This window comes from Mobula hypostoma, chromosome 16 (assembly GCF_963921235.1).
Source record: "Mobula hypostoma chromosome 16, sMobHyp1.1, whole genome shotgun sequence".
Lineage (NCBI taxonomy): Eukaryota > Metazoa > Chordata > Chondrichthyes > Myliobatiformes > Myliobatidae > Mobula > Mobula hypostoma.
Window position 1 is genome coordinate 63,040,499 of NC_086112.1, and position 21,825 is coordinate 63,062,323.

Consider the following 21,825-nt stretch of genomic DNA (forward strand, 5'->3'; position numbering starts at 1 on the left):
GTACTTCTACATATAACCCATAATTAATTATATAAACAACAAAGAAGGCTTGATCAAATAATATATTTACAATATTACTCAAATATTACTGAAATATTAAATACACAACACTCTTCTCTCCTCTGGGGCTCGTCCGTGATTGTTGCAGGAGTTGACTCTGGGACTGAAGGAAGTGGTTCTGACAGTTCTGGACACCTTTCTTCTCTAACAACTGACTCTGCTACTGATCAATCTGTTGTCTTCAGATAATATCAGACGCAATCTCCATTGTTCTGTCCTTAATCCTTCCAAGTACACACTTTTGATCACCTCTGTAGTCCCTCACCAGGACTGCTTGTCCAGGACATCAAACCTCCTTGTTTGAGGAACCCTCAATTTGTCTCAGCTGTTTGTCCTGCATACGCCTTCTGAGATTGGGTTTGAAGAGATCTTAGCATGAACGTAGGAATGATGCAGGAACAGCATAGCTGGTGAGTAGTTGGTTGTGGAGTATGATACTTTGTGATATGCAAGCTGGAAATTAGCAAACTTCTGTGTCAGTGTGGTGTGTTCTGCTGATGTTCGCAGTACATTCTTTGGACTCTGGACAAACCATTCCACCGAACCATTTGTAGCTGGGTGGTACAGTGCAGATGTAATATGTCTTATTCCATTCATTTTCAGGAATGACTGAAACTGTTCTGCAAATGAACTGTGGTCCATTATCACTGACCAAGTGTTCTGGAACACCAGTCCTTGAGGAGAGGCTTCAACAGTGGAAGCTATTTGAAACATTTCTGGCCCCTTTGTAGTTACATCTCCTACTACCAAGAAAGATGGCAAAATCCACATGAATCCTTTGTCAGGGCAATGGAGGCCATTCCCTTGGATAGAAAGGCGCTACTCTTGGCATCTTCTGAATGTGTTGACATCCCAACCAGTACATGGCAATCTGCTGATCTGTCCCAGACATAACTTTGAGCCAACATTTTCATTTTGACCTCGCTTAGATGACCAACATGTAGCTCGTCCAACACTTTTGCTCTCAGTTTGGATGGTACAACTTTTAATCCCCACATAAGACAGACACAGGGCAAGTTCATCCCAGCACTAGTAAAGATGGGGGAGCTGGGATTTCTGCTGCACAATCCAGCCATTTTGGTTTACATGTAGATCTGAGACAGTGCAGGATCTTTTCTGGTTTTCCTTTGCATCATATCTGCCATAACAGGAAGACTTTCAATTTCAATTAGGGAGAATACGTCAAACGCAGTATCCTCTTTTGTAAATTTTTCAGGTATTTGCTTTTCCAAAGGTAATCAGGACAATCCATCAGCCTTCCAATGATTAGTTGTTCTCTTGAATTCAATCTGATAATTGTGTCCTCCACAAAACCGAGCCCATCTCTACATTCATGCTGCTGCTGTTAGGGGAAACCCCTTCTGCGAATTGAAAATGAACACTAATGGTTCATCATCAGTAACAGTAACAAGGGTAAACTCCCTCCCCTAAAGGTACTGGTTGAAATGCTTTACACCTCAAACTAGACTCAAGGCCTCTTTGTCAATCTGTGCATATTTTTCGCGGCAGCCATAAAGGAACGTGATGTAAAGGCTATAGGGCATTCACTTATGTTACACATAACATGTGATATGCATCTATACCACAACGCAAGGTTTCACAGGCAAGCTTCACTGAACAATGTGGATCACAATGTGTGAGTACAGTGTCTGATGTCACCATCTCCCTTACCTTTTGGAAAGCCACCTCACACTGCTTGTCCATTGCCATTTCTTCCCGATCTCTAGCAATGAGTTCAAGGGTGAGCGCAGGAACCTGTTATAATAATTGACAAATCCTAAAAAGGACTGCAACTGTAACACATCCTTTGGCCTTGCGACATCCACCACTGCTTGAATTTTCTCAGCATACTTGTGTAATTCTTCAGCATCAATGGTGTAACCACAGTAAGTGATGCTTGGCTTAAAGAATTTACACTTGTTACATCATGATCTGAGCTCACAATCTTCTAATCTATTTAACGCCACATTGAGGTTTTGGAGAACTTCCTTGTCGTCCAGGTATCACTGAGTGCCGAGGTGGTCTTGCAGCACCTGATTCATAGCGATCTGTTAGAGTGCAGGTGCAGATGTTCCTCCAAAAATAAATCCATTATAGTGATAAAGCCCTTTGTGAGTGTTTGGACTCATCTTTCATTTTTATTTGCACAGTAAGTAGGCCTCAGTTAAGTCCACTTTGCTGAAGTGTTTTCTTCCAGAAATATTGCAAAGATATCCTCCATCCTGGGCAGAGAGTATTGCTCTACTTTCTGTACTGGGTTGATGGTAACCTTAAAATCACGAGAGATCCTGACAGACCCATTCTTCTTGGCTGCTGGGACCACTAGTGTTGCCCATGGGCTCCCTCAAACTAGAAAGAATTTTTTACAAAACTTGGCCTTGATATTTTTGAGTTTTCCTTTGCCACCATGGAATCCCTGTGCGGTCCATTTATTTTTGTCTGCCCAACATGTTATTTTTATGTGACACACACAAAATGCTGGTGAAACGCAGCAGGCCAGGCAGCATCTATAGGAAGAAGTACAGTCAACGTTTCAGGTTGAGACCCTTCGTCAGGACTAACGGAATAAAGAGATAGTAAGAGATTTGAAAGTGGGAGGGGGAGGGGTAGACCCGAAATGATAGGAGAAGACAGGAGGGGGAGGGATGAAGCCAAGAGCTGGGAGCAGGATCTCCCAGTGGCCACACATTATAATTCCACATCCCATTCCCATTCTGATATGTCAATCCATGGCCTCCTCTACTGTCAAGATGAAGCCACACTCAGGTTGGAGGAACAACACCTTATATTCCGTCTGGGTAGCCTCTGACCTGATGGCATGAACATTGACTTCTCTAACTTCCGTTAATGCCCCTACTCCCCTTCTTACCCCATTTCTAAATTATTAATTAATTAATTCTCTCTCTCTCTTTCCCTCTCACAATAACTCCTTGCCTGTTCTCCATCTTCCTCTGGTGCTCCCCTCCCCCTTTCTTTCTTCCAAGGCCTCCTGTCCCGCGATATTCCTCCTTCTCCAGCCTTGTATCCCTTTTGCCAATCACCTGTCCAACTCTTGGCTCCATCCCTCCCCCTCTTGTCTTCTCCTATCATTTTGGATCTCCCCCTCCCCCTCCCACTTTCAAATCTCTTACTATCTCTTTTTTCCATTCGTCCTGATGAAGGATCTTGGCCCGAAATGTCGACTGTACTTCTTCCTATAAATGCTGCCTGGCCTGCTGCATTTCACCAGCATTTTGTGTGTGTTGCTTGAGTTTCCAGCATCTGCAGATTTCCTCGTGTTTGTATTTTTATGTGTTTTACTTTGTTACACGTTCTGCAAGTTTCTCCTTTAAAGCTGCATTGATCTGGAGTATGTGAGTTCCTGCCACAAAGGTACTCTGCCAGGCAGGTTTCTGTTTCATGCTCACTTCCATACCCGACTGCAACTCATTTGCATCTCTGCCTGCCATTTCTATTGAAGCAGTGATTTCAACTGCTCTATTAAATGTGAGTTCTGCTTCAGTTAAGAACTGAACTCTTGTAAGTGTATCCTTACAAGATTTCACAAAATAAGTGATCTCTCAGTACATCATTAAACCCATCACTGAATTGACAACGCTCAGTTAATCTCTTCAATTCAGCCACGTAAGCAGAATTGGATGCCTCTTCCTTTTGATTCTGCTTATAAAACCTAAAGTGTTCTGCAATCAACAATAATTTCAGTTCTAAATGTTCCTGCATTACTTTCATGATATCAGCAATACACATTTCAGCTGGTTTGGTTGGAGTAGTTAGGTGACATTGGTATAAATAAGAGAATTACAGTGGATAGAAACTTAAAACGTGTTCTGGTATTTCAAGTTTGTAGTTCATTAATTTGGATAGCAATGAATAAATATAGACTTCAAATTGATGAGTTGCTGCAGTTTGTGAGTGTACAGATTTTGACCTTGAATCTGACATCTACCCACACATTAATATTGTGAATTTTTACAGCACAGAAACAGGTCTAATCTATTTTTCTGTCTAGTCCCATCTACTTGCACATGGATAATAGCCCTCCATATCCTTCTCATCCATGTACCTATCCAAGATTATCTTAAAGCTTGCACTCAAACCCACATCCATCACTCCTGCTGGCAGCTTGTTGCACATTCAAACCACTGTCTAAGTGAAGAAGTTCCCCTTAAATATTTCACTTTTACCCTAAGTCTGGTGTCATCCATATATTTGTGACATTATAAATCATTAATGTAGATGTTAAACAGTAATGAACCCAGTACTGATCCTTGTGGTACACCACAAGTCACATGCCTCCAGTCAGGGAGACAACAGAGAGAAAACTCTCTGTTTTCTCCCACTAAATCAATGGTGAATCCAAGTCACTACTTCTTCTTGAATGCAAAACAATTTAACCTTCTGGACCAGCCTCCCATGTGTGATTTAGTCAAAAGCCCTACTAAAGTCCATGTAGACAATGTCCACCATTTTTCCTTCATCAACCTCTTAAAAAAAACTCTGTAAGATTGGTTAGATACAACTTACTGTGCACAAAGCCATGTTGACTATTCCTATTCAGGTCCTGTCACTTAGAATATCTTTCAATAATTTACCTATGACTAATGTCAGGCTCACCAGCCTGTAATTTTCTGGTTTATTCTTAGATCCTTTCTTGAATAATGGAACATTTGTTATCCTCTCATTCTCCTGTACCTCACGCGTGGCTAAGAATGCTATAAATATCTCTGCCAGGGCCTTTGCAATTTCTTCACTAACCTCCTAAAAAGTCCGAGGGACACCTTGCCAGACCCTGGGGATTTATCTACCCTAATTTGGCTCAAGACACCGATTACTTTTGTAATTCAGATACAGTCCATGACCTCACTTCTCTTTTGCTTCAGTTCTAAAGATCCTGTGTCTGCTTCCTGACTAAATACAAATGCAAAAAATCATTTAAAATCTTCTCCATCTTTTTTTTTAGTTACATGCACAGATGACCAGACTGATCTTCAATTGGACCAATTCTGTTCCTTGGTACCCTTTTGCCCTCAATATATCTAGAGCTCGTTAGAATTCTCTGTTACTTTGTCTGCCACGGCAACTTCATCTTCTCTTTCAGCCCTCCTGAGTTCTCCTACATTTCTGATACTTCTGAAGTACCTCAATTGATCCAAACTGCCTATACCTGATATGGCCATCCTTCTTTGTCCTAACTGGGACTTCAATATACCCTGAAAACCAGGGTTCCCTAATCCTGTTAACTGTGTTGTTTATTCTAGCAGGAGCATACAAATTCTATGCTCTCAATATTTAACTTTTGAAGGCCTCTCGCTTAACATGGAAAACAGACTATCCCTTTGCTGGAAAACAAACTATCCCAACTCATACCTGCCAGATCTCCTCTAAAGCTGCCAAAATTGGCCTTTCTCCAATTTTGAATCTCAACCCAAAGACCATTCCTATCATTCTCTATAATTATCTTGAAACTAAAATAGCCACTCTGGTTCACACTCACTGCAAGTCTAGAGTAACCCCCTCTCCCCTCCCCTCCCTTCCCGGAAGCAGCACTGGCAAGCCTTCCCCCAATGATATTGCTCCCTTCCAGTCCTGCTTGTAGAGTTCCATCTTTCCGGGAAGACAGCCTAATATTCCAAAAATCTGAAGACCACCCCCCCCCCGCCCCACACCATCTCCATGTCCATATATTAAACTGCATTATGTTCCTATTTCTAGCCTCACCAGCACGTGGCAGGAGAGGGAATCTTGAAATCACCACCCCGGAGGTCCCAAGTTTAGCACCGAAGTCTCAGAACTCACTTTCTGTTACCTGGGGAAAGTATCGCTTAGAAGGGAATTCTACAGAAAAAGACAAAATCAGACAAATGCAGTGACTTTATCTTCCATTCCGCTACAACAGGATGATGAGGTGAAGCCCCTCGCGCTGTATTATAATATTCAAGCAGGATCTGATCTGCACATTCAGCCACGATAACCCCACAACCGGGCGGCAAACTCTACCTGACGGCTTGGCCAGGATCAGGAAAACTAACAAGACAGCAGATACTGCTTGTGGGGGGAAAAAAAACCGAGTCCTTCCAATACGCCATCAGATTTCTGAGTGGTCCATGGACACTACCTCGTATTCCTCTTTCACACTATCTATTTAATTTTATAACAAATTTCACGACGTACAGTATGACAGTGATAAGAAATCCGATTTTAATCCCCAGTCTTCGACCTGAAACATTAACTGGTTTCTCGTTCTATAAATGCTTCTTGACTGGATGAGTTCTTCCGACATTTCTGCTTTAGTTATAGCTGCGGACAGTTTCATGTTGAGGTCCCGCCCACAGAACTACCCTGACAGGTTGATAGCTTTAAATAGCTCTGACATTGAGGAGAGACATGTTTCTCTCAACGCCAGAGACATTCTTCAGAACCAGAGACGTTGAATTTAATACTTTTGCTAACTTTTTAGTAACTTTATAGTTAATGAAAGGATTTAGAAATAATTCGAAACAAAAGCACTTTAAGCGTTTCCCTTTGCTTTTTTTAATCTGCAATTTAGAATGATCGTTGAAACCATGTCATCCCGGTCCCAGTGATAAATTTCACTGGCACACGACCCGAGAGGTAATTTCCCCCAACCTAATGCTGGGGAAATCTATCGAGACTGAAAGCGATGGAAAGCATCGGCGGATTCGGACCAGGGAGTTATTTCACATTGTTTGCCCACATCCGCTTCTCGTCTATTAACTTGGCTTTCTGTGGCGCTCGCTTTCCCTTTTCGGTATCAATCCCATTTCTGAAGCAAATGATCCAAAAATCAAGTTCTCCCTCATAACGTGAACAGGGGTCCTAACATGACATAGCAATGTAGGCGATGAGACCGAGGGCCTTCTATCTAAACAATTGGAGGTAACACGGGATGAGGCGAGGGAGCAAATTCATGTTAGTAACTTTTTGGAAAGAGCATAAAATTACCACACCAAGTTCAGTTTCGCCCTCGGCTCAGAAGTTTGCGACCCTGAAGTGTTTATGAGCCCTAGAATTCACTGGAGGAATCCCCAGAATCTTGTTTGGCGTCATTTAGCTAGAACTGACAGAGAAAAAAAAGCGAAAATAAAAGCATATTTGGGAACCCAGCCATCCCAGAGAATCACCGGGAGAGTCCCAGCGCATTAAAAAGAAGTTTAAGTGGATGATTTATTTTACAAAAACCTGAACAAAGATGTGGTTTTAAATTTAAATGAGGAGGAGGGCGTGGTTTTAAATTCAAGAGAAGGGGAAACCACTGGTTTAGTGCTCTCATCTGACTGGAAACTCGCTGGTATTGCACACCAGAAGTAATCACTCGCTGCAAATACATTGTTTGGAAGGTCCTAATGACTTGAAAGGCGCCACGTGAAAGTTTGCTCAGGGCGTGGCTGGACTGTGCGCCGTGGTTTTCTGAATCATTTGTGGGTTTTTTTTCTCGTTAACGCGCATTAGTGTATGTTATACATAATCAAAGTTATTAAATGAGGTAATAAGTTTGCTTTTCGGCATTGGACTGCATTTAACAATGGCCGAGGTGCCTTAAGAATAACCTCGGGAATATAAAACAGGCGTTTAATTAAGTAGGTCAAAGCAAAGATTTTAAACGTTGCGGCAAGTTTCATATTTGGATTTCACAGTAACGAAGGGCGGCAGTGACAGATCTCATTTCAAACTTATAGTAGGTAGGCGGCAGGAATTACATAATATTTGCTTTTGTCCTTGAGGTTGGTGATCGCTACACAGTGACATTTCTCCCAAATCTTACCAATAACCGTATACATCACGTGGTAAATGTTAGACCAACTAATGGTGAAATAATTGATTACATGGATGTGCAAAGCAAACATACGTAATACCATAGTTATATTTTTCAGATGGTCCTGGACATTTCCCTCGCTCAGTCGCTCTCAACGAGCTGTGTTCTGATTTGATCAACTTTTAACATTCAATACAAAGCTGTAAAATCAAACGTCATGTTAAGGCACTTAACAGTGGTTTGCTCCTGTATCTAAATAATCAAATTTGCCAAGTAAGTAACCATTAATCTTGTAAAAGCCGCTTTTAGATTTCTTAAATTCTTTGTTGCCATTTCGATAAGGGTTGTCTTCCCATTCAGAACACCAGTTGTGTGAATCGTATTTGAAGGTCCCTATAATCACTTCCTTGATTATGGCGAGGGTTTAATCTACCAGATTTATCTCGACTATCACAGTCATTTATAAATAAATATACTGTAAACTTGCACCCAAAAGTGCATTCAAATTACCCATTCAGTTACGTATTCAAGACGTTATATCAAAAACAGCCGCCGAGAAAACGCATATTTGCTTTATTCTGTGTTCATGTGGATCTTCCCCACCGTGTACGTAACGCCCCCTGTTGGACAAGTTGCGGCAGAGATGGACTAATTGCAGCGCCCATTTCACCGGCTGGACCAGCTCGAATAAAGGGAGAAGAAGGGAACTAGAAATGAATAAAGGCGTTTAACTCCGGCACTGTGCCGCGCAGTCCCATTTCTATTTTCACGGCTTGCATTTTCCTGATGCCTCCGGCACATGAATATTATTGATCACTTGGTATGACTGATACATTTGCCTTTCTACTTTAGCTGGCCCCATGTTCTCCGAAACATAATCATACGCAATCTTCACTGAGAATTATATTTCTTTATATACTAGTACGACTTGCTTTCCACTCGTTAAATTGCCTATGGTCCTTCTCTATCTGTGGACTTACCAGCTCTACAATAACTCAGTGCTTCTGGGTGGGGGGAAAAAAGCGCGTATGTCGTTGAATGTGTGTGCGTTTGCCGGACTTACTGAAAATGTGCATTGGTTGTGTATGCGGGGGTATTTGCGGTTCTTTCCCTCGTCTGCTGTGTTTGTCCAGGGCATCCTCCCGAGCGGCAGCACATTGAAGGTGCCGATCGCGTAGTCTGCTCGTTCGGTGATCGGGGGTGGAGAGGAGGAGGGGCAGGCCGTGGGGGGAGCAGCGCGCATGCTCGGGCGGCCGAATTCCCTCTCAGTAATAAGACACACACGCATACATACACACTCGTGTGTACAATGTCCGCCATCGGCGGGGGTTCTGGCTCCACTCTCCCAATAAACAGCCGCAGCAACTCTGCTGTTTGTGCGGAGCGGTTGTGAGGGCTGTGGCTCTCCGCCGCCGCGCCCCCCCCACCCCTCCGTCCCCTACTCCGCTCCGCTCTGAGTGAGCGAGGAAGGGAGGATGGCCGCCTCGGTGAGTAACCCACCCCGCCGAGTCGTCCGGAGCTGCCACTGCTGTCCGTTTACGTACATTCGCCGAGAGTTTTGTAAATTTGTTTTGCACATGTCTGACGATTGCATTAAGCATCCTAAACTGCATCTGTCTGGGTGGGCGAAAGAGCAAGGCACTTCCCGGCTGTTGCAGCTTCTGCTGCCGGCGCCCGGGCTGTTGCTATCCATATTGACGCGCTTCTCTGTCTATGTGCGTGTGTTTCAGGCTGCCGCTGTTCAGGTTAAGCTGGAGCTAGGCCATCGGGCCCAGGTTCGGAAGAAACCCACGGTTGAAGGTTTCACCCACGACTGGATGGTGTTTGTCAGGGGGCCCGAACACAGCAATATTCAGCACTTTGTGGAGAAAGTCGTCTTTCACTTGCACGACAGCTTCCCCAGACCGAAGCGGGGTAAGCAGTCATGGATTTCTTTTTAGGATTTCTTTTCTGCCAAGCTCTACCTTGCTGTTTTTAGGTGGTACGCTTTTAAGCTCAGATGCCTTAAAACAGTCCCCAGGGACCCAGCGATTTAAAAATAAAATAAGTCTGTTGTGTACTGCAGAGTCTTAAATATTGATGTATAGGCCAGCGGTATTTTAATCACTCAAATGATATTGCGATGCAATCTTAGCACTTGAGCTGCATAGAGCAACTTTCCGGTGGTATTAAACACTTGTGTACACTTTTAAATGATTGAATTGGATCGAGATTGAACTTGGTTAAGGAAACAATTTTATTTGGGATTCGCGTGTGTTTTGTCATATTGGCAGATGGAATCGGGCGTCTCTCTTTGGAGACGTAAAGCCTACCCCCTCACCCAAGAGTTTGCATCTTCTCTGCCTTAAGCTCCTTTTGTATTTGGTATCAGTTTGTATTTGGAAAAGCTCCTGTCAGGTGCCTTCGCGAATTAAATTTTTATTAAATATACTATCGTTCCGCAGTTTCTTGTGTCTTGCTGTGTTGTGCTACTTCTTCAGACGATTCGACTCTTAACGATAATTTTTTTCAGTAAACTTTGTCGAATTAATTTCGTAGTCTACTTTAAATAAACGCAGTAGGCCAATGCAAACTTTGCTTAAGTTTTATACTTAGAAAACACCCACCTGCGGTTGGAAATTTAAGTTGAAATTAAACTAAGTGCGAGCAGTGGCAATTGCGAGCGTGGTGTTCCGTTCAAAAGAATTTTTCTGCAAACCCATCGAATCACAGACTACCGTGGGTATAAATGACCTGAAATTTAAAGTGAAATTGGCGAAGATTAACATTTCAACGTGCACGAGAAATCTGGTTAATTTATGGGTCTTCAATCTGGCTCGAATCTTACGCTTTGTATGGTGTTAACTCATTAAGCAGAGCAAGATGTCAAAAATCCAATTGTACTTGGCAGACTCGATATGGGTCTTGTTCTGTCCCATATTTGAACCGCTTGGATAATAGTTTGGTTGGTCTGATGAGGTGAAATGTTTATAAATTGCTTGCCGAAGTAACTTGGATCGCAGTTAGCCGTCGATATAACAATATGAATGAAGTACACCGGGCGTTTTCAGCTGGCCCACAGCGGGTTTAATTCATGCAAGTTTGTCTTGTCTACTGAAGCATTCAAAAACTCTTATTTACCGCATTTTGTGTTAAACAACAACCCGCGTTACGTGTATGAAGACGCCTAGAGCCGGGTTATAGCGAGAAATTGGGACAGGATGTGGTGTGTGTATGTGTATTTGTTTGGGGGGGAGGAAGAGAAGAGGAACACGACAACGGTTTGAATATGTGATCTACTCTGGACCACAACGCATTATTAAAACACGTGCCCAATCATCAGCCGTCAAAGTTAAACGCACTTCTTAGGCGGAGAGGAAGTAGATTCTCCGTACAGCAGACTTTGCAATGCATCCTTCTGAATTCAGGCTGAACCCGTCAATTTTAAGTGATGTCTGCACTCCTCTTTCCCTGTCGTGCAGTCGGTTACAAGTTGCGGCAACTACTCGCGAGAACTTGGAAGATGTATATATTCATATAATTTTCACTTTGTATAAAATGCGAGAACGTGGGCGTGTTAGGTCTGATTCTTAAAGTTCAGCTTTGAGAAAAGTTTCGCCTTTTAAGACAACTGATGTGAGGTGTTTATTGAAAGAGCTGAGGGATACAAATGTTGCATCCGATCATCTTTCTAAAATCAACAGCGGGTTTTTTTGAGATAACCTGTTAGTTTGAGTAAACTCGCATTCTAAATATTTAAACCTGGATAAGTCTGTTTAAGACATGAAAAAATTAAGAGCCTGAAATGTGTGTGTTTATTCAAACATTTACCCGTCGTTTAAATTGATGCTTGGCGTTCAATGCTAGACAGTCGCCGTGATTGATTAATCAATTGATTTGGACATCTTTAGAGGGATACAATAGCATTGTAAATCAAAAATGATTAACTCTGTATTTGCCCTAAGTTTGTCATGCTGGCTTAACTCTGAACCTAACCAAGAACCTCTGGTTCCTCCAATGTTGTACACTCCATAAATTGTATGGAAAGTGAGCCAGACGCTGTCTTCAAATTAAAAGTAAGCTTGTAGTTGTAGGATGCCTTGCAGTCGCGAGCCGACGCACTTCACAAATAACCCACTAAACATCTAGAAGGTGGGGTGGGGAGGAAAACAACTAAGTCATAAAAATGACGATTGGAAGGCTTATAGGCGGGATGGCTTGCAACCTGAAAATAAATTGGCCAAGGTTAGGAAGTTTTGAATCTACAAAATTATAAAGGGGAAAAAAGTGAGATGAGTATGTGGTAGCTTTATATGTACAAGGAGAATCTGGGGTACTAGCACTGTGGTTATTGTGAGTCTTCATTTAAGCTGGCATTTAACTCTTGCCCTTGAGATACCCTGAAATTCTTCTTTTAGTTATTTTTGAAGAGTCACTGGCTCACACACTGCATTACAATGTGCTGTCTGTTTTGGAGGCACTCAGGGATGACTATTGGCTTGGCAACTCTGAGGTATTGCTCCTTACAGCTCTGCTACCCTGCTTTCCAGCCCATCAAAGGCTTTATTTTATACATGATCACTTGTGTATTTCTAGGTTGACTTGATTTAACATTTTTGCCCAATTGACCGATAAGAATTCTGAGGTACAATTTCTGGGGTTTGCTGCTAGTAAATGCAACTGCAGTTTTGTGAATAAGTCCCTCTACTTAGGGGAAAAATGGAAGTGGTTTTTTAAAAAAAGATATATATATATGCTTTTGGTGTTCTTGTAGTTTTTAATTGACTCCTCCAAAGAAGGAAACAAAAAATGTTTGGGAAATGACAGGAGGCTTGCTTTATGCAGTGGAAGGCTTCTGTCACAAGTGGTTTATAAATGGTTGGTAGAAGGTATGGAAGGATTTTTGGCTTGTGATCTGGAAATAAATGGAGATGTTACAGTTGAACTGTGATCTTCATGGAGTGTTAGTGAGTATGTAAGATAGCAACAGAATTTTTGGTGTCTATTATCCTATATTCCAACCTGTTCTTATAATGGAATATTGCAAACTTCAATTTTAAAAATACTCAGTGACAGTATTGTTTTCTGTTGTTTCAAAAGGTCTCCAGTCAAAAGTTTGATTTCTTTTGTGGTTTGCTTTCTTGATCCTTGAAGAATGAGCCAATAAAATTGTCACAATTAGATTGGAATCCGGACTTTTTTTCATTGATTCATTGTGCACTTGCAGATTCCAAATTATTGTTAAACACAAGTCTTGACTACAATGATCTTATACTGGTAATGAATGAACACATTTTTTAAAGTACTACTTTAATATAATTTATTTTTACTTAGCGTTTGTTTATTTGGACACGTGGTAGATTTGTCTGATTTTTAAAATCAGTTGGAACAAACGACAAACCCTAGAAATACTCAGGCCAAGTCAGCATTTGCAAGAATAAGTGAGATTTTTAGTTGTAACCCTTTCATTTTCTTGGGCTTGTTTTATGCTGCATTTTTTTGTGCTGTAAATATTATGTGAAGCATAGACTAACTGTATACATGTGATATTTTGTAGTTTTGAATTTCTGATTTTCTCTAAAATTCTTGGAATTTGGCTAAGTTAATATTTATATTGAAACAATATAGAAGTGTTCTAAGTAATCTGTGCTTTCTATTTTTATATTCGTACAATGATTTATGGAAGATTTTCAAAGAACTTAAGCCATGTGCCCTTTGTGGTAATTGTCACAAGCAGTGCAGTTGTACATGGAACATCTTGCCTTTAAGCATTCTGTTGGTAATGAATGTACTCAGAACTACCACTGTGCAACCTATATTCATGTAGTTATGGTATACGTGTATGGTTGAATGGCATTTAAACTTGAACCTGTCACTGGCTAATTTACACTCGTGCACATAAATTTTCATCTGTAGCACACTGTTTTAAAAACCGTTAACACTCTTGGGAAAATTTAGGAAAATTACTGTGTAACATTGCGTAAAGGGAAAATATCCCTTAGGTTCCCCTAAAGGACTTCAAACCAGAACTTTACTATTTCTGAGAAAGAAATGAAGGCGTAATGGCTTGTCTATTTAAAATAGTTTTGGTTTATAACCAAGGCTTTAACAGCAGTTGCCTGAAATCCCTTTCAAGTCAATGATAATTACATGGCATAAATCAGGGTAGTTGTAATGGAGGAAGAAATGAATGTATTGGAAATTGGGTTTGATTGCAGCATTTTAATATAGCAGTGCATGGTCCTAAAATTTGACACCTCAAGCAACCTGGGTGAGGAAAATTAAATTTTAATGAGTATAGCATTCTGTTTAGGGAACTGGGGAAGTTGCATGTTATGCTTTCATGTGCAGAACAGGTTCCATAAATAGTATGAGAATTTTTCTTTTAAATAGATATTAATAACCCTTCATGTCCCCTTCCCAGTATTCCTAGAGCCTAAAAAGGTAATTGATGTGGCAGAACTTTTTTCCTATTGTTCAGAATTTTCAATCATTTACAAAAGCCCATGCCAAGTTCAAGTTCAGTGCACTAGATGGCAGTCTTTTCCACAGATTTTGAATTTTAGGTGTTGTCCTATGTATCATTTCCTTATTTTCCATGGTTGATTTCAGAATGTTACAGGTTAATTGGTCCATCTTGAGGAAAACTTGTGTTGTAGTGCCTATTATTTTTTTAAAGGGAAATCTACCCATTTAGATGTGTAACTAGGTGACTGTCTATTTTCAGAACTAGTTGTATGTTACTTCACTCTCATCTATCTGTAATCTGTTAGGGTTGTCCGTGGTCTCAGTGCTCCTGATATGGCCTCCTCTACACTGGTGAGACCTGACATAAATAGGGGTATAGTTTTGTCAAGTACCTCCGCACCAAACGTGGAATTTCCCCAGTACAAACCATTTTAGTTCGTATTCCCATTCCAACATGTCGACTCATGACTGCCTCTCTTCGCCACGATGAGGCACCCTAGCGTGGGGTATCAACATCTTGTATTCTGTCAAGGTAGCCTCCAACCTGAAGGCATGAACATCAATTTTTTTTCCCTTCTGGTAATTTTTTTTTCCCTTCCCCTTCTCTTCTCCACATTGGTCTCTTGCCTCTTCTCACCTGTCTTTCACCTCCCACTAGTAACCCTCCTTCCTTTTCTTCCATGGTCCACTCTCCTCTCCTAGCAGATTCCTTCTTCTCCAGCCCTTTACCTTTCCCACCCACTTGGCCCCTCATCTTCTAGCTGTCCACCTTCCTTTTTATTCTGGTGCCTTCCCTCTTCCTTCCCAGTCCTGAAGAAGGATCTCTGCCCAAAACTTAGACTGTTTATACATTTTCATAGATACTGCATGACCTGCTAAATTACTCCTGCATTTTGTGTGTGTTATCTATCTTAGTATGTTTTCAAAATTTTCTGATGAAAGGACTTCGATGTTTCTACTCTCGATATGGGAAGGAGGTGCAAATGTTATTTTACAGTTTAAAATGAATATTTGTTGAACATTGTCCTTTCTGAATTTAGGCTGGGTGGATTCATTGTCTACAAGCTATTGCTTCTTTAAGCCAAGTTGGTACCTACCCAGGGTGCAGATCCTTTTGCTTTCATTAGTCTTTCAAGTTTCTTAGATTTTTTGGAAGAACTTTTGGGAGCAGAAGGGATGCAGAAATGTATACATTGGCTTGATAATCAACTTTTGTAGTGTCCGGGAAGAACTTCTAGAATATTTTTTTAAATTTCAACTTCAGTGGATGATTGTGTAATTTCTGGACTTCATTGAGTAGATAAAAAGGTTCTGGAAACTCAAGCCAACTTGTGGCTTATGTTTAATTATTTCCAGATGTTTATGACCTTGGTAATTTTGGCCAGATGAAGTAAAATTTAGTTAAGGTGACAGTTATGTATGAAAAAGGAATAAAATAGTTTTCTTACCTTCTAGTCCTTGAAGTATTAGCTTGTATTGCATATTCAAATACCTAGAGTAAGACTTGAACTCAGTTATCGTACTCCAGGCTAAATGTGTTGCTGCTACTCACTCAACAATGACACCGAGGCACTATGAATGCATGTTAAAGATGAATTGTACATCACAAATAGTTTTAAGGGATGAGTGAAAGCCTGCTTTCAGGTCTTTGAAAAGCCTTTTTAGAACGAATTGTTTCCAAATACAAGTCAGAGAGTGGTGTTATTAAAATTGGATAAAGGGGACAGGATGGAAATTGGGAGTAGAGCTTAAATCTGAATACTTGTGAAGATAAGAATGAGGTATTACTTCATAGAACAACAGTGGGATTCTCAAGGGTATATTGTAGGCTTTCGTACCTTAAGTTCGGATAAATTAGGAACGGAAATAATGCATTAAAATAAAATCTTGGCGGTAAAGACTTGGAGAGCTAGGATACTGAGCAACATTCTTTCTGCTGGGACATGGGATTTGAGGTTCACCTATACAAATGGGTTGTTAGTCCTGCAGTTGGTTCAGCCTGAGATGCATCGTGGAAGGATTGTAATTGAGCAGGGGCTAAAAATTGGTGGCTACCTTCCTCCTGCTATACTAGAATAAGTATCACCGAATTCTTGGTTTGATGTTGGATTAGAATTAGAGATAGGTGACAGAAAACAGTAACTTGTTGACAATTACAAGTTAATGGAAATCAGACTTGTTAATTAAAATCCAACACTGAATGAATTGAAAGCCTGCCTCCAAGAATCCCCTCCAACTAGAAGGTGGAGAAGGGTAGAATAATGAACCTTGCTTAGTAGGGAGGTTTGTGCAGAATGGTTATGAATGGTTCAACAGGGTCAGAGATTTTAATTATGATATTAGCAAAATGGACATTTGGTGCCTTGGATGTTTGGGTAAAATGGATCAGAAGGAATTGATGTAGCTAAAGGTGAAAGATGATGCTACGTTAGGTTGCAGTGCTGGTGCAGAGTGAAGAGAAAATTTTGGGTTCTATTTCATGCCTTCTGCTTTTAAAGGGAGCAGGATGTTACCAACACCAAGAAGTCCACTTTTTAAAACCTTGAAGGGGAGCTGAGAATTAAATTTGACATGATATCCTTTACCTTGTTGCCATTTTTTTTGGAGAGCTATATACTTGTACCCCTACGGGTCTCTGTTCTACAACACTTTTTGGGGGGCCTGTCATTTGCCGTATGTTTAAGTTGGGAAAATGCATTACTTTGCACTTAAGTCAAATCCCACCTGTTTTTTCTTTGCCTATTTTCCCAGTTGATCTGGGTTCTGTTATAATCTTGTTTGGTATCATCCCCAAACTCACTGATCATGTCACCTATATTCTCATCCAAATTGTTAATGTAGATGAGGTACTGCAGGGGACTTCACATCAATGCCTGCAGTACACCATTGATCACACGCATTTTTAAAAACACCCTGCCAGTACCACCTCTGACTTTCCACCAAGCCAATTTTCTATCCAATTGGCCAGCTTCCCCTGGATCCCATGAGATCTCAGCAACCATGTGGGAACTTGTCAAAAGCCTATACTGATAATGTCAACAACCATGCACTCATTGATCCTTTTGATCACCTCTTCAAAATAAAGTCAATCAACTTTGAGAGAGAATTTTCCATGCTCAAAGCCATACTGACTGTCCCTCATCAGTCCTGGTCTTTCCAAATGCAGAGAAATCATGTTTTCTTCGAATCCGTTTCAGTAGCTTTCTCTCCTTTGATGTAAGATTCACTGTGAAATTCCCTAGCTTATCCTCGCAGTAGAAGCAAATTAGCCACCATCCAGTCTTCTCGTGCCTGTCCCATGGTCAATGAAGATTTTAAACAAAATGCCAGGCCCCAGCAATTTCTTCCATTGCTTTCCACAACATCCTCATGTGCACTTGATCAAGCACTGGGAGTTTTATCCTTTAAGACTGCCAACACCTCCTTTGTAATGTCCATGTGTATCAGGATATCACTGCTCTCCTCCCTGAATTCCCTAGCTTCAGTCACCTTCTCCAGGTAAATACAGGTGAAATATATTCATTTAAAACCTCAACTGTCGATTGCTTTACATGCAGATGACCACACTGATCCTCGGGGATCTGTTCGTCTCCCCATTGCTTTCTTCTTCAAATGCACTTAATTTTCTTGGGTTTCTCCTTTACCTCATCTGTCAAGGAATATCTTGTATCCTTTTTTGCCCTTCTGAATGTCCTCTAATTTCCCTTGTACTCAAGGCATATGCTTGTAACCAGATGCCCAACAGCACTTTACAGTACAGGAGACCCGGGTTCAATTCCTGCCTCTGCCTGCAAGAAGTTCGTGCATTCTACCTGTGACTGCGTGGGTTTCCTCCAGGAGCTCAGGTTTCCTCCCACAGTCCAAAGACGTGCCAGTTGGTAGGTTAATTTGGTCATTGTAAATTTTCCTGTGACTAGGCTAGGATTAAGTAAAGTGCACTTAAAACTACATAATAATTTCAGAAAGAAAAACTGGATGTTTATTTCTCAGAGCTTTTGATTTTTATCTATAGTTAAATAAATGAATGAAATAATGTAGCAATAAAGATAGATATTTAATTCTGTATGGTTTATTGTAATTTGATCTATTGTACATAAGACTGTATACAGGCATTTCCATTGTGAGGAAATGTTATTTTCTTGCAAGTAACTTCCTTCCACAATCCATATTACAGTCTTGTTTAAAGTTTGCTGTGTTTATAAGGCAACAAGCTCTTTGCATCTTCATGCCAAAATTTCTTCCTCACCAAAACTGCTCAGCTGGTTGGTTGTGGAGTCCTGCTGTATGAACATTCCTTGTATGATTATATTGAACAAGTGACTGTATCTTAGGAAAAACTCCAAATTCGGTAACTCGCGATTCTTGTACCAGACTAGCAGATTTATCAGACTGTTAAGGTTATTCAGTATTGATATTGCAAACACTTTTAATTGTGTTTTAAAAGCACAGTGGAATGATGAGCATTTCTGTAATTCAGTCAGGAGGAAGGGAGAGTTGGAAGCATAATCTGGTGAACTAGATTCCAAGTAATCAGTTAATGGGATCAAAATGTTGTTGTAAATAGTTAAAGAGCAGAGTGGATTTTCAAAGGTGCTGTAACGTGTAACCTTTGTCCCTCTGCTGCCCCTGTTTGCTACTGCACCTCTTGTATCTTGAAACATTGTGCTTGCTTTCTCAATGTCATTTTATGGAATTTTTGCATCTAATTTGTTTGTCAGTGTTGTGCAATCCTCCACTCTGGATTGAGTTATGCTCATACCAGACAAAAGGAAGAGGCAAAACTGTTCATAATAAAAACAATGACAGTAACGAAAGAAGAGCTGCAAGGTACTGGGTGCCAAGTTTTATTTTTAAAAGAAATGTAAAACATGGTATCCAAGTTAGTTAAATGGAATATTTATAATTTCATAAAGGAGAAATTGTCTTTTTTATTTGCTGTTGTACATCTCCATTTTATTAATTAACTGGTTTATAGCCTTCAAGTATTGCTTTGAAGTATTCTTTTGAAGTAATGAAAATTGTATAAATTGAATTATTGGTCTTGATGCAGGGTCTTGACCCATAATATTGATTCTGTTGATTCCAGAGATGACGGGGTTAGACTGTGAGGAAAGAATGAGTCGCCTGGGACTGTGCTCGCTGGAATTCAGAAAGATGAGAGGAGATCTTATAGAAACATATACAATTATGAAAGGGCAGATAAGATAGAGGCAGTAAAGTTGTTTCCACTGGTAGGTGAGACTAGAACTAGGGGACATAGCCTCAGGATTCGGAGGAGTAGATTTAGGGCGGAGATGAGAAGGAACTGCTTTTCCCGGAGAGTGGTGAATTTGTGGAATTCTCTGCTCAATGAAGCAGTGGAAGCTACCTCAGTAAATATATGTAAGACAAAATTGGATAGATTTTTGCATCGTAGCGGAATTGAGGGTTTTGGGAAAAAGGCAGGTAGGTGGAGATGAGTCCATGGTCAGATCAGCCATGATCTTATTGAATGGCGGTGCAGGCTCAATGGGCCAGATGGCCTACTACTGCTCCTATTTCTTATGGTCTTATTTCTTTCTCTTTCTCCTTCCACCCCTCCTTCCCCCACCCCCACCCCCACCCCAGCGATGCTGCAGTTTGTTTGCTCCTTTAATTGAATCAATGTTGTGTAAATTATTCGTCTAGGGGAAATGTGTGCAGCAACCTTTGTCTATTACTTCTCCCAAGCATCCTCCCCACTCCTCCCACCACTACTGCCAGAAGTTGTAAGTAGTTGCTGGTCTTGATGGTACAGATTTTGCAGATTTCTGTAGTCTTTGAGCTTGAAGTCAATGTTGCAGGTTTTAGAGCAGATTTCTGCAGTATTGTTAACTTGGACCCATGTCCTTGAAACACTTACAATTACTTGGATTTACCCGAGGAGCAGGAATAAGTCGTCAGGCCCCTCAAGCCCGTACTGCCATTCAGTATGATCGTGGCTGATCAATTCTTTGTCAGTTCCCCATGATCCTCAGTTTCTTCGATTTGATTTAGGGCCCTTCAGAAGAGATTCCTGTGCACCCCTGTTTTAAATGACTGGTCCCTTATTTTGCAACTATGTCCCCTTTGTGTTGGTGCCAAGAATGATAACCCCTCCATATCTGTCTGCCAAACCTTCTTAGGATCTTGTCTGTTTGCATAAGGTCACACCTGGAATACAGGCACAAAATGCCTGGAGTGTTGACAGGACAATGTCGTCATCCCTGGTGAATCTTTGGAGCTGTCTCCATTGATACTATCTCCTTTCGTAGGTAAGGAGAATAAAATTGTGCACAACATTCCAGGTGTCCAACTGTAACAATACCTCCCCATTCTTAAACTCCAGCCTCCTTTCAATAAGCAAAATGTAACATTTGCCTCCAACTCTTTGCTTCAGCTGCTTGCTAATTTTTGTGATTCGTGCACTGAGACGCACCACGATTCCTCCAGACTTCACTCATTTTCAGTCTGTTTAGAACAGTTTAAACAGTTTACCTCTGTTTAGGTAATCTGACTTTTGATTCCATTTACCAAAGTGCATGACCTCACTTACCATATTAAACTCTTTGCTACGTTTTTGTCCAATCATTCAATCAATTACTTCAGTTTAAATTACAGTGGGGCCAAGCAGACCCAAAGTTTTGTTTTACTGAGAACTTAGTGATAGTTTTTTTTCATTTCAAGCTGATAGAAATAATTTTGGCTTAATTTTTTTAAATTTGGGAAATTGCCTATGTACATACAAAATAGCATTTATAATACCTGAAAATTTATGTTGGATATACTCCATTATTGATAAGTTGCTTTCTACAAAATTAGTAACATCTTGGTTCTGCTTCAGCTTGTCACGTTATCACCCTTTTAAGCTAATGATGAAAGTGTCGATAACATTCTACTGACAAATTTAATGTCTGTTTTATGGGGCTAGTTTTGCTCTTTGTCAATTTGAAGTTTTATGTATATTGAGTAACTTGGTAATACTGTTGTATTAAGTGTTAATCTTTGTAGATTTTTTTTATTGTTCTAAATTCATTTAAGGGAACATTTATCTTTGAATCTCTCAAGGAACATAAAGAATTGGAATGGCCAGAGTAATATGTGGTGGAAAGGGCTTACCAATTGCTTTGAACCTCAGGGCAAGCCTAGAAATCAAAGAGAATGCAAGAATTTGGCAGTAATTGTTTTATGACTTGCCAGAAATCATACCTAACTTCTATAGGTAGAGCACAAAGAGTAGCTTTGAAGTGACAGGTTGGTGCTGCTAGCAAGAAACACAAGAAGAAATGGGAGAGCCAAGGGACCTGGAAAGAACGTGTAAACAGGAACTCCACCATAAATGCAAATTCTTATATGGTTTTCACAATGAAAGGGGTTCTCAGGAAGTAGTTTATTGAAGCATAGTTAATAAGCCTGTCTGCTGCTGGGTCACTTCCTCCTTGTATTGTGAGCTATTGCAGATTACTTGTTTTAACATTGTTGTCCTGCTTGTAGGACAGTGAGCATCTGGAGAACAAAAGCCACAACTCATTGATGTATAAGTGTTA

At 40.7% G+C, this 21,825-nt stretch overlaps 1 protein-coding gene across 3 annotated transcripts in view; it reads left to right on the top strand.

Moving 5' to 3' along the window:
- The first annotated feature begins 9,113 nt into the window (after positions 1-9,113).
- Positions 9,114-21,825, top strand: part of mllt3 (MLLT3 super elongation complex subunit) — a 118,402-nt gene continuing 105,690 nt past the window's right edge. For 2 of the 3 annotated variants that reach the window (XM_063069015.1, XM_063069016.1), the window contains exons 1-2: positions 9,114-9,321; positions 9,565-9,748. In XM_063069015.1, the coding sequence (XP_062925085.1) occupies positions 9,310-9,321; positions 9,565-9,748 (196 nt within the window). In that variant the 5' untranslated portion in view covers positions 9,114-9,309. Of the gene's footprint in view, positions 9,322-9,564; positions 9,749-21,825 lie in introns of those variants that run through there. The other variant, XM_063069017.1, reaches the window with a different exon arrangement.